We start from the raw sequence: 12,190 nt of genomic DNA, 5'->3' as shown, positions 1-12,190 counted from the left end.
TAAAAAGAACGACCTTGAAGGCTGTCTGGGTGGGGTTTCTGTTCATAGTTCATGGCTCAGAGGAGAGAATGAGCACGTAAACACATTATCGCGGAACCTCGGAGAATCTAGGAGCAAGAAAAGGAGCAAACCAGCAAGACTTTTTTTTTTCTTTTTTTTTTCTTTTTTCTTTTTTTTTTACAAATGGAAGAAATTGTTGAGAAATTCTATCATGTAATGTAATTAAACATTTTAAAGTGAATAGTTCAGTGGCATTTAGTATATTCTCATTGTTCCAAATCACCACCCTGAAAAGGAAATCCTGTTCCCATCAGGCAGTTGCTTCCTTCACCTCCTGGCAAATGTGAATCTGCGTTTTGTCTCTATTAATTTACTTATTTTGGGTAGCCAAGAGATTGGAACAGCCATCGGTGGGTGAATGGATAAAGGAATTGCACTGCGCATCCTTACAAAGGAATACTAGTCAGCTGTAAAAAGGAACAAAGTGCTGGGACACACAGAAACATGACGCTGAATGAAGGACACCAGACACACACACAAAGTCACATTGTATAATCCCATGATGAGAGTAGGTGTTGATGGCCTCCAGTGAAGGGAAGAGACCGAGACTTACATGGGTAAAAAGGACCAGGAAAGGCATATAATACTGGTCGCTGCAATTGTAGTAAAAACAATAATTAAAAAAATTTTTTTTTAACGTTTATTTATTTTTGAGAGAGACGGAGACAGAATGCGAGTGGGTTAGGGGCAGAGAGAGAGGGAGACACAGAATCGGAAGCCGGCTCCAGGCTCCGAGCTGTCCGCACAGAGCCCAACGCGGGGCTCGAACTCACGAGCCGTGAGATCATGACCCGAGCAGAAGTCTGACGCTCAACCGACTCAGCCACCCAGGTGCCCCTACGGTAAAAATAATAACTTAAGCATCGATTGCACGATCACAATGAGATGCACCCCATCTTCTGCTTTTGTAAACATGTTTTCTTAATATTAAATTCCATTGCAGGAACCAGAGTAAATTGTAACTAAACACTCAACGTTTATTGAGCACGTACTGCAATGCCAGGTCCTGTTCTAAGTGTATTGTCCGTGTCCACTCATTCTGTTCTCACACAGCCCTATGAGGTAGGCACTACATTTTGTATTTTATGAGTGAGGAAACTGAGGCTCAGAGAAGGAAGATAAATCTCCAAACCACGTCTGACTCCCAAACCCTTTTAATCACTCTGCTCTACGATTTCTCGTGCATGTATTTCCAGTTTTCTGAGCAGCAGCATGATCCAGCTGCCCTGGGTAGACTTCTCTTTTTGGAACCAACGTGTTGAGAATCCTTAGATAATATTTAGAAAAACAGGGGTACCTGGATGGCTCATTCAGTTAAGTGTCCGTCTCTTGATTTTTCAGGTCATGATACTGTCATGACGGTTGTGAGTTCAGTCCCCATGTTGGGCTGTGTGCTGGCAGTGCAGAGCCTGCTTGGGATTCTCTCTCTCTCTCTCTCTCTCTCTCTCTCTCTGCCCCTCCTCCCCTCCTTCTCTCAAAATAAATAAACTTAAAAAAATGACACATCACACCTATTTGGTGTTGGGTTTTTAATTTTCTCTTCATCTGATTTTCCTGGTGACATAATGAATCTTTTTTTTTTTTTTTTCCTGTCTCTACCCCAGATGTGAAATGTAGATCTTTACAAATGTCACAGAGAGTGTTAATACTTGACGCTGGGTTTCCTTGCTCTGCCCCAGGCTTGTACTGTCTGGGGTGGATGTGAAATTAAACTTCACCGCTTGTCGCTGGCCGCGGTGCTGAAAACATCCCGGGCAGTACCCAGAGTTGCCCTTGTTAATGCGTCCTCGCCACTAGAGTCTCAAGCTGATCAGCTGGTGTAACGCCCTTCCCTAGGCTTGATTTTTGGTTGGTACTGTGCGTTGGAGACTTTGAACCCTGTGTCTGAGAACTGGAGACTCTTTGGGGTATTGGAGGTTAAAATTTTCATTAATCTAACCCACTTGGGATAGGTTTCTGAGGGCATGGATTAGCATGCAATAGTTGATCGTTACTACGTTAAATGATGGCCGTTGGGACGCAGGTGAGGTCTAATCCATTGGTCTCATCCATATGGTTAAGGCCCCAGGTGTGCCCCAACTCCAGTTTTCAAATAAAGACAAAACTATCCCCCTTCTAATAAGGGTAAGCAGCTGAGTGGTCTTTGGGGACCACCAGCTTACAAGCATGGATCTTGGGGTGAGCCCTTAGCTCTTCCGGTATAGCCTGTGTGATCTTGAGCAATTTATTTAACCTCCCTGAGCCTTGATCTCCCTATCTGGAAAATGGGGCTTGCAACAGAACCCACCTTGTAGAATTGTTGCAAAGAATTAACTGAAACGAGTGTAAAATGCTTAGCACGGTGTCTGCCCAGTGAAGCGCTCGATAAACAACAGCTGTAATTATGGTTGTTGTGCCTGTTAATGGCCCCGTAATAGTTTATCATATTGCCGAGTTAAATGGTGGCATTTGTTTAGCGAAGCAAGGAATATGTCCTAAACCCATACATCGAGCACCCTGGTACCCCCCGCTCTTTTCCTGGTAATTGTGATGAGCACGGAACGAACATGAAAATAAGGTCTCTTTGGCTTCTCCACACAAGTTCAACTGCTTGGTTGACTCACTGAAATATCCGTTTCCTCAGAACATCAGGCAGACCCCGTCGTAGAGAAAAGGTCTTGATGAGTTAACAAACCTGATTTGATTTTCACAACCACCACAGGAGACTGGGAATGAGATAGGGATGGGGCCTCACAAAGAGAAGAGTGAACGACTTAGACATTCTGCAAGGTCTTGCTAAGGGGCTGGAACCCTCAGCCAGGCCTACACTTTGCAGATTGATTTTCCTTGATGTTCTGGACCCCAAGAGCAGCTCCTGTTAGCAGACGCAGCCCTTCTTCCCTGGGAAGAATCACTTGGTCATTTCCAGTGTCACACGCAGCCCCTTGCTGGGGCCTCTGTGGGTCCTGATCAATCTAATTGTGGGCGGAGCTTTGTGTATCTGCCCTTGCCTGCAGGGCTGTTTGCTATCCTGACTTCCACAAGCCATTTCAGGAGCCAGCTTTTCCTCCCATCAGGGATGCTTCTCTCCTTTCATCTCCTCTCCCCACATTCCCCCCCCCCCCCCCCCCAGCTACCCGCCCCGCCCGCCTTGGCCTCTTCGGCTGGCTGGCTGATTATTCTGGATCCCGCTGACACAGGTGCTTTCTCCCCGAACCAATCGGGGAGCAGGAAGGCTCAGCGCAGCGAGCAGAGGCATTGCTCACCACAGCTGTGAGTTAGAACCCAGGCTTTCTAAATTGGGAGGATCGGGCACGACTTGGGGTTGGGCTGAGAAAACCTCACCTCCCCCTGCCTGGACTACCTTTGACTTCTGCCTGGGGCAAGGCATCTGCTGCCGTGCCGAGAGCCCAGAGCCCCATCTTTGTGTCTGCATGCCAGCCACATCAGTGCATATTTCAAGAAGCTGATTGTGTGCCTAACGTGCCCATCGAGACTTGGCATGCAATGAAGTGGGGGGAGAGATGCAAAGACCAGGACCTACCCACCTTTTCTTCCTCATACAGGTGTTTATTGAGCACCTACTATAAAGCAGACGCTCTCTTAGGTGCTGAGAACCAAGCCGTGAGCAAAGTAGACAAAAATCTCTGCTGCCATCGAGTCTAGTAAGGCAGACAAACGGTGAACAAGATAAAGAAGGCAAACAGAGCAGATGTTTGACTGGGGACCGGGGCCAAGGTGGGGGGGGGGGAAGCAGGGCAAGGGGGTTAAGTCCTCAGTGGGGATGCAGCCTTTGAGGAAAGACCTGAAAGAAGTGAGGGAGGGAACCATTTGGGTCTGTGGGGAAAGCCTATTCCGGGAGAGAGGACAGCAGGTACAAATGTCCTGCGGTGGAACGTGGCTGGTGTTTGGGGAACACGGAGGAGGGCCACTGTGGCTGCAGCTGGCGGAACAAGGGGAGATGGAAGGAGATGAGAGCGGGGAGGTGATGCGGGGAGGTCATGCGGGGTCTCACTGGCTACCGGCAGGACTGGCTCTTCTTCTGAGTGAGATGGGGGCCGTGGGAACGCTGTGAGTCCTTCCATGTCAGTTAAGCTGGAGTTTTCTTTGTTGCATGCTTGTCCCATTTCAGTGCTGCTGTTCTGTCTTCAAGATCTGGGGTTTCTTACCAGCCCCCGTAGCCTGGGTGAGAGCGGAAGGCTGGTCCAGGACTCCTGAACTCTCCTCCTGGGGTCAGAAAGTGGAGGAGAAAGAGGAGCCCCCACCTCTTTGGGGATGACTCAGAACCACAGTTACCTTTCCCCTCCCACCTCTGAAATAGATCTAGGGCAGCATTTCCCAAACTTCGGTGTGCACACAGACCCCCTCCCCACCCCGGGAAGGTGTTGCTGAAATGCAGATTCTGACTCAGCAGGTCAGCGAGGGGCCCGAGACTTTGCATTCCTGAAGGAGGCAGCCGGTGAGGGTATAAGGTCAGCGTCGCGGGGTCCCTTCTGGGGCAGGTCTGTGGACGTTGGCGGGGCCTGTGTGTGCGTGGAGGGGGAAGGAGGTAACACCTGACACCCAGTACTGCCACGTTGGACGAGAAATAAGAAACAGAAATAAGGTAGGAGCGGGCAGCCTCCTCCTCTTCTCCCCCATGCTGACTAAGGCTTCATCACCATACCCAGCGGGCCCCGGGTCTGAAATTCAGGCGACACTGGGCAATTGAAACCCTGATAACGCAGCCCAGAAAGATGCTGCTTGCTGCCAGTCTTCTGGGACTCTTCCTGGAACCTCAGCTCAAGTCTGATGGAAAGGAAGTCACATCCCAGCTGTTAAGGGGCAGGAGGCCACGTACCCCCTCCCCCGCTCCCCGCCAGGAGGGAGCCGGCAGCTCCGTGCCGAAGCGGGCAAGGAGCTAGTTGGCGGGGAAGGGAAGGGAAATCATCAGATTCAAATCATGGCTTCAGAAGCCTCAGCGAGGGGAGGCCAGGGAAGGGCTTGGCGTTGCTTCTCTGTATACAAATATTGTCTCTTATTTTCTGGGCTGCAGGGTGAGGCAGAATGGAGTATTTGTGCAACACAGCCCAGCTTTGTTCTCTGTGCTCCTAATGACTGTCAGCTCGGAGGCAGGAAGCCAATCAGAGGCGCTCGTCGGCAGGGCCGGCTTTTGTTGGCGTCAGATTTGCTTTTCAGAGTGTGCACGGAGCGCAGCTCAGCCGCTGTGAGCTGGAGGCAAAGGCCGAGGCTGGTGACAAAGAAGGCCTGGTTTTCCTGGTTTTCTTAGACTCTTGCTCTCGGGTTGTCTGTTTCTGACTTTCTTCTCCCCACCTGGGAAGTGAGTCCAACCTATAAGATCCCTTGGTTTTGTGCAGCTCCCCAAATGCCAGACCTAACTTCAGGGCCCAAAGAGGGAACGAGGCAAGTTAAGCTTCCAACATAGAAAACTGGGAGGAGCCCAGCGGTTTCATGGGACCAACCTCACCAACACCTGCTCTTTGATCCTTCTGCAGAACAGTGGGTTTCCGTGTTCCCGGGGGACACTTGGCACTATCTGGAGATCATTTTTGGTTGTCATAGCTGGAGAGGGGGGGATGCTCCTGGCATCCGGTGGGTGGAGGTCAGGCCTCTACTCATTGCCCTGCAGTGAACCGCAGGTAGGGGACCTCTGCCCCAGAGTAACCGACACCCTATGGCTTTCCCCACCGACATCTGTTTCCTTACACATGACCCGCTTATAACCCACTTCTCAGAGATTGGTCAGGGGGTGCCTCTGTGGGTCTGGCATGAGGCGGGGAGGGAGACGAGACATTCCGGCTCGCCGCCTGATCAGCAGATCAGGCCTTAATGTGAACAGAGCAGGACAGACCCTCCCCAAGTACAGATGCTCCAGCGGGACTCTGGCGGCCTCGTCAACCCAGAGGAGCGTCCCCACGATGCAGGAAGGAGTTTGTGCCTGGACAGTCTGTACCTCTGGAAATAGCCGCGTGGACTACCCCTTCCCTCTGTCAGATCTTGAAAGGTAGGCTTCTCAGACACCTGCCCTGACCACCATATTGGTTTTTTGTGGTTTTTTTTTGTATCGAGGTGAAATTCACAGGACCGTATTAACCATTTTTAAGTGACGAATTCAGTGGCATTTAGTACGTTCGTAGTGTTTCTTGGACACGATCTGTCTAGTTCCAAACCAATAAGCAGTCACTCCCCCACCCCTTCCCCCAGCTTTTGGCCGCCACTGGTCTACTTCCTGACTCCATCGATTTGCCTGTTCTGGACGTTTTACATGCGCAAAATCATACACCGCGCGGTCTCTTGCGTCCGGCTTGACACCGCATTTACGGTTTTGAGGTCCGTCCACACTGTAGCGTGTATTACCACTTCGTTTTTATGGCGGAGTAATATCCCGCTGCGGGGACAGACCACGTTGTGTTCGCCCGTTCATCCACCGAGGGACGTGGGGGTTGTTGCCACCTCTTGGCCCTTGAGAATATTGCTGCCATGAGCGTGCCTTTCGGTGCCCTGTTTGCTATCCTCCGGGGTGTGTCCCCAGGACATATATCGCTGGATCCTACGGTCATTCCGTACATCTTTTTTGAGGAACCACCAAACGGTTGTCTCTAAAAAGCCCGCACCACTCTACATGCCCAACAGCCAAGCACAGAAGTTCCAGTTTCGCACATCCTTGCCAACACTTACTGATTTCTGTTCTGTTCTGTTTTGTTTTTTTTCCTCTAGTGGCTATGGAGCAGTATTTCATTGCGTTTAGATTGGCAGTTCCCTAACAGCTGAGGATATTGAGTATCTTTTTGTGTGCTGATTGGCTATTTAAATATCTTCTTTGGAGAAATATCTCTTCAGGCCACTTGCCCGTTATTTAATGGGACTGTTTTGTCTTTTTGTTGTTGAGTTGTGATTGTTCTTTATATATTCTGGATACCAGACCCTTATCAGAGATACGATTTGCAAGTATTTTCTCTCATTCTGTGCATCGCCTTTTCACTTTCTTGATAATGCCCTTTGATGCACAAAAGTTTTTAATTTTGATGAAGTCTGGTTTATCGGTATTTTCTTTTGTTAACTCACGCTTTCGGTGTCAGACCTGACTACTGTAATTTTTTTGGGGGGTGTATTTATTTATTTTGAGAGAGAGAGACAATGCAAGCAGGGGAGGTGGCAGAGAGGGAGGGAGAGAGAAAATCCCAAGCAGGCTCCGTGCTGTCAGCACAGAGCCCGACACAGGGCTCGATCCCATGAACCGTGAGATCATGACCTGAGCCGAGGTCAAGAATCCGATGCTTAACTGACTGAGCCACTCGGGTGGCCCAAGGGCAGAGATTTTTGTCTGTTTGGCTATAAGGTGTGTCCCCACTGCCCAGAACAGGGCTTGGCACCCAGTGGGTGCTGAATTAATATTTGTTCGTTGGATGTTGGAGGTGCGGTAGAGGAATCACGTCTGCGTTTTTCTCACAAACTTACCTGCTGGGTTTTTAGAGCAGGGAAACTACTCCGTAGGACATCTCACGGTGGATACGTGTCATTGTATACTTGTCCAGACCTCCTGAATGCTCGGCGCCGAGAGTGAACCGTGACGTAAGCTCTGGACTCGGGGTGATAATGATGCGTCAGTGTGAGTGTATCGAGTGTAACAAATGCTCTGCGCTGGTGTGTGTGTGGGGGGGGTGTTGAGAATGGGGGAGGGGGCAGGGGGCGTATGGGGACCCCCCCTGACCTTCTGCCGAGTTTTGCTGTGCACCTCGACAAGTTGGAAGGATTTTCCTTAATTCCTCTGTACTCCCTTTGAATATATGATTTTAGCCACCATCATAGCAAACTGCATTGTCCTTGCCCTGGAGCAGCACCTGCCTGACGATGACAAGACCCCCATGTCTGAACGACTGGTGAGTGATGTCTCCCTGTCTTGAGGGGGTCTCTCTTTCGCTTGAGAGGCAAGTTGCTGTGGCCGTGGGAGCAGAGGGCAGAGCGGGCTCTCGGACTCGGAGTCAGGAGCTGGATCGTGAGCCTCCCACCCGGGGCCCCTAAATTCGTGAACACCGATAATCTGGGGAGCAAGATGCCTTCGCTCCTCACCCCCCAGACCTGAAAAACCTGGTGCCAGCCAGGAGGGCAGCGGGTGACGGATGTTCACGCTGGCCACAGGAACATCGTATGAGAAACAGAATTCTTGTGAAAAAGATCGACTGTATGTGGAAATGGAGAGAACGGTACAATGAACCCCTCCATGAACCCATCACCCAGATCCACAGTTGTCAAGATTTTGCCTTATTCGTGTCCTCTGTCCCCTTTTATTTCATCAGTTTTGTCTTTTCTGGCCAATATATATATATATACACACGCACACGTATGTATATATATACGTGTGCGTGTGTATATATGTATATATACATATATATTTTTTATTTTTTCAACGTTTATTTATTTTTGAGAGACAGAGAGAGACAGAGCGCAAGCGGGGGAGGGGCAGAGAGAGGGAAACACAGGATCCGAAGCAGGCTGCAGGCTCCAGGCTCCGAGCCGTCAGCACAGAGCCTCATGTGGGGCTCAAACTCAAAAACCATGAGATCATGACCTGAGCTGAAGTGGCACGCTTACTCGACTGAGCCACCCAGGCACCTCTCCTGGCCAAAATATTTTAAGGCAAATCCCAGACAGCTTGTCAATTCATTGAAGTCTTGCATTGCTAAAAATATGGGCATTTTCTTACATTACCACAGTGACATTTTTACACCCAACGTGATTTACAGTGGTTCCTTGGAATCATCTAAGACCAGTCAGGAATCGAATTTTCGCGATCGTCTCAGAAATAGCATCTTGCAGTTGGTTTGTTCAAACCAGGATCCAAGCGGGGACTGGATTTTGTAACATCGCTTAAGCCTTTTAATCTAAAGCCATTATTTTTTTCCCTCCTACCCTTGACTTATTGCAGAAACTAGTCTGGTTGCCCTAAGGAACGTCCCACATTCTGATGTTAGCCTGGTTGTTTGTATATGATGTCATTTGGCTTTGTTCTTCTGTCCTCTGTGTTTCCTATCATGGATGCCAGCTCTGGGGGTTAAAAAAAAAAAAAAAGTTACTCATTTGGTAATTCTGCGGAGCTGTAAACTAGCACCGAGATCCTTCTCGATCCCCTTACCCATCCCCGAGCCCGCTGGTTCCTCTCCTGGCATTCTCACAGTGCAGTGAAAGAGACTTCTTTCCTTTCTGTCACCTTTCCAGAACCACCGTAATGACTCAAGGGTAGGTAGGGGGATGTAAGAATCCACTCATTCCTAATCCACAAAGTATGGATGGGTCTCAAGACATCTAAATTTTCATAGTTACGAATTATCATGTGTATTCTAAAAAAAATATCACTAACCCGGCAAACCTATGATTTCAGGACTTTTTTTTTTCTTTTTTGGTTTTGCTTAAGATGAAGCTAAGCAAAGAGAGTCAACTGGAAAAATAGGAAGCAAATAGTAGCCTGGCAAGGAGATATGGAAAGCATCGTGAAGGCAAAATTCAAGTGACTGAAGCTTGAGAAACTTCGTAACAGATTGGAAAACATCCATGTAGGGGCTCTGATGGAGCCGAGATGATAGCTTAATTTCAAAGGTTATAGACTATCAGCTGGAAGCCAGAACTGGCAGGAGGTTTAGTGAGGGGCTGGTGGCCAGGGCACTGGCCGTTTGCCAGCAAATGCAGAAGTGTTATTCCAATATTTTCACAACCTGAACAGCTGTGCTGGTGCATACCAGCTGAGAACCATCACGAATGTCAGATTTGGGGGTGAGGTTGGTGTAGAGGGTCCAGCCTTAAAGGTGTTGAGTGATGCGTGTGACAAACATTCCAAACCAGTCCTTTCCTGTAGAATTTTCTGCAGTGATGGACGTGCTCTGGGTCTGCACTGTCCCGTACAGCAGTCACCGGCACGTGGCTAGTGTGGCTGAGACGCTGAATCTCTTGTGATTTCATTTAAATTAATTCAAAATTAGGGAGGCCTGGGCGGTGGAGTCGGTTAAGCATCCGACTTCGGCTCAGGCTGTGATCTCGTGGTTCGTGAGTTCGAGCCCCGCGTCGGGCTCTGTGCTGACAGCTCAGAGCCTGGAGCCTGTTTCAGATTCTGTGTCTCCCTCTCTCTCTGTTCCTCCTCTCCCCGCCCCCCCCCCCCCCCCAACCTCGCACTCTGTCCCTGTCTTTGTCTCTCAAAAATAAATAAACATTAAAAAAATAATAAAAAAAAAATAAACACATGTGACCAGCGGCCGTCAACACAGGTCCAAGCAAGCAATTCTGTTTGGCCAAGTGATAGGTGAGGCTGGCCGAAGGGAAAGAAGGAGGGTGCCTTCTCCATGCTTCGGCTTCCCTTGCAAGAGCCTTCAGGCAAGAGAACTCCAAGCAGGATGCATTGGGGCGCAGTGAGTGCAGGGGTGGGGTAGGAGAGGTGAGGGAAAACGGGCAGAGGTCTCCGGGTGGGCGGGGTCCCTGATCAGCCCACCCTCTGCCCAGCCAAAGACCTTGACCTTGACCTTCTCTCCCTTCCAGGATGACACAGAACCATACTTCATTGGAATTTTTTGTTTCGAGGCCGGCATTAAAATCATCGCCCTCGGGTTTGCCTTCCATAAAGGCTCTTACTTAAGGAATGGTTGGAATGTGATGGACTTCGTGGTGGTGCTAACAGGGTAAGTGTCGGATGCTGTGCCTCTTAGAATTATCTCGAACTAAGAAGACTTGGGACCCATAATGGTTGGCGTGTCGGGCTGGGCTCAGGAAGGGCTGAGTCCCCGTGTTCTTCTTCCTTCAATATGCGTCTAGAGCCTTCTCGCACCCACCTCTGGAGCCTGGCTGCCTGTGACAGCAGACGCTTTCGGCTACAGTTAGAATTAGGGCTTAGGAGGAGCTGACAGCTTCCAAAGAGCTTTACGTGCATTCTCATCCAATCTTCTCGGCGACCCAATGGATCAGGAAATCTTAATACTCCCCTGTGACCGCAGAGAGAGCCGAAGCGCAGCTATGAACTGGCCTAAGATCACCTAGCTAGCGGAGCTGGAATTTGAACCAGAACTCGAGTTTTTAACAATTGCGCGCACGTGGTCCTCCCGCCTCACTTAGCGACGCCTTTCTTCTGAGGCGGTCTTTATTTCCAGCCGGTAAATGTCTGTGGAGGACTTCTGGGGGCAACGGTTTGTGGTAGAACTGTGGAGAAAACCAGTCTAGGTAAGGTACAGTGACTGCCTCCGAAGGGTTTTCAGACCTGCGTATAGCGCACCGTGGTTGAAAGGCGACTGTGTATACGCTTTCCTCCAAGGACCGTCTGTGAGGCGACATTAGCTGTTACGACAGCAACAGGAAAAAAACCAAACTGGGTAATGTCTTACACACGGCGGACGTTTATTTCTCACTGAAGGTCCCAAGTGGTTGGTCCCTGTCGGCAGGGCTCTGTCCTCCAAGCAGGGATTGAGGGAACCCAGGCCCTGGCCACGCTGAGGCTCCTCATTGTTGGCCCACATCTTCCAAGGACTCTGTGCTTCTCTGCGTCACAGCACAGACGACAAACAAGCAGGGACAGGGGTACTTGGGAGGTTTTACGGGCCCGGCACCTGCCTCTTCCTTTCGTATTCTCTCGGCTAGAATTTATTCACGGGACACACATGACCGCAGGGGAAGCTGGGAAACATCAGACTGCGCTTAGGAGGAAAGGGAGACTGATTTGGTGGGGAGCCAGTCAGTCTCTGTCGTGGACCCGAGTCCTGTATTAGATGCCAGCGTAGGCAATGCTGTTTCATGCGAATTTCTGGCCCGTCGGCCCACCCGGTCCTCTCCTCCAAGCTGAGACTGGCTCTTGTCCTCCAAGACCCCTATTCACCGCTGTCCTCTGTGGGGTCACTGCTGTCCTCTGTGGGGTCATCGCTCTCCTCTATGGGGTCACCCCTCTTCTCTGTGGGGTCAGCCCTCTCCTCTGGGGGTCACCCCTCTTCTCTGTGGGGTCACCACTGGCCTCTGTGGGGTCACCGCTCTTCTCTGTGGGGTCACCCCTCTCCTCTGTGGGGTCACCCTTCTCCTCTGTGGGGTCACCCCTCTCCTCTATGGGGTAACCCCTCTCCTCTGTGGGGTCACCCCTTTGTGGGGTCACCCCTCTCCTCTGTGGGGTCACCCCTCTCCTCTATGG

At 50.2% G+C, this 12,190-nt stretch overlaps 1 protein-coding gene across 1 annotated transcript in view; it reads left to right on the top strand.

The window, feature by feature from the left end:
* The first annotated feature begins 7,762 nt into the window (after nt 1–7,762).
* The window catches only part of LOC125929060 (voltage-dependent P/Q-type calcium channel subunit alpha-1A-like), a 12,301-nt gene continuing 7,873 nt past the window's right edge, over nt 7,763–12,190 (top strand). Inside the window, exons 1-2 of the mRNA XM_049639963.1 lie at nt 7,763–7,919; nt 10,564–10,703. Coding sequence (XP_049495920.1) covers nt 7,827–7,919; nt 10,564–10,703 — 233 coding nt within the window. The 5' untranslated portion in view covers nt 7,763–7,826. The remainder of the gene's footprint in view (nt 7,920–10,563; nt 10,704–12,190) is intronic.

Source organism: Panthera uncia, chromosome A2 (assembly GCF_023721935.1).
Source record: "Panthera uncia isolate 11264 chromosome A2, Puncia_PCG_1.0, whole genome shotgun sequence".
In the NCBI taxonomy this organism is placed as follows: Eukaryota; Metazoa; Chordata; class Mammalia; order Carnivora; family Felidae; genus Panthera; species Panthera uncia.
The sequence above is the reverse complement of the archived record's forward strand: the minus strand, read 5'-3'. Positions and strand labels throughout refer to the sequence as shown.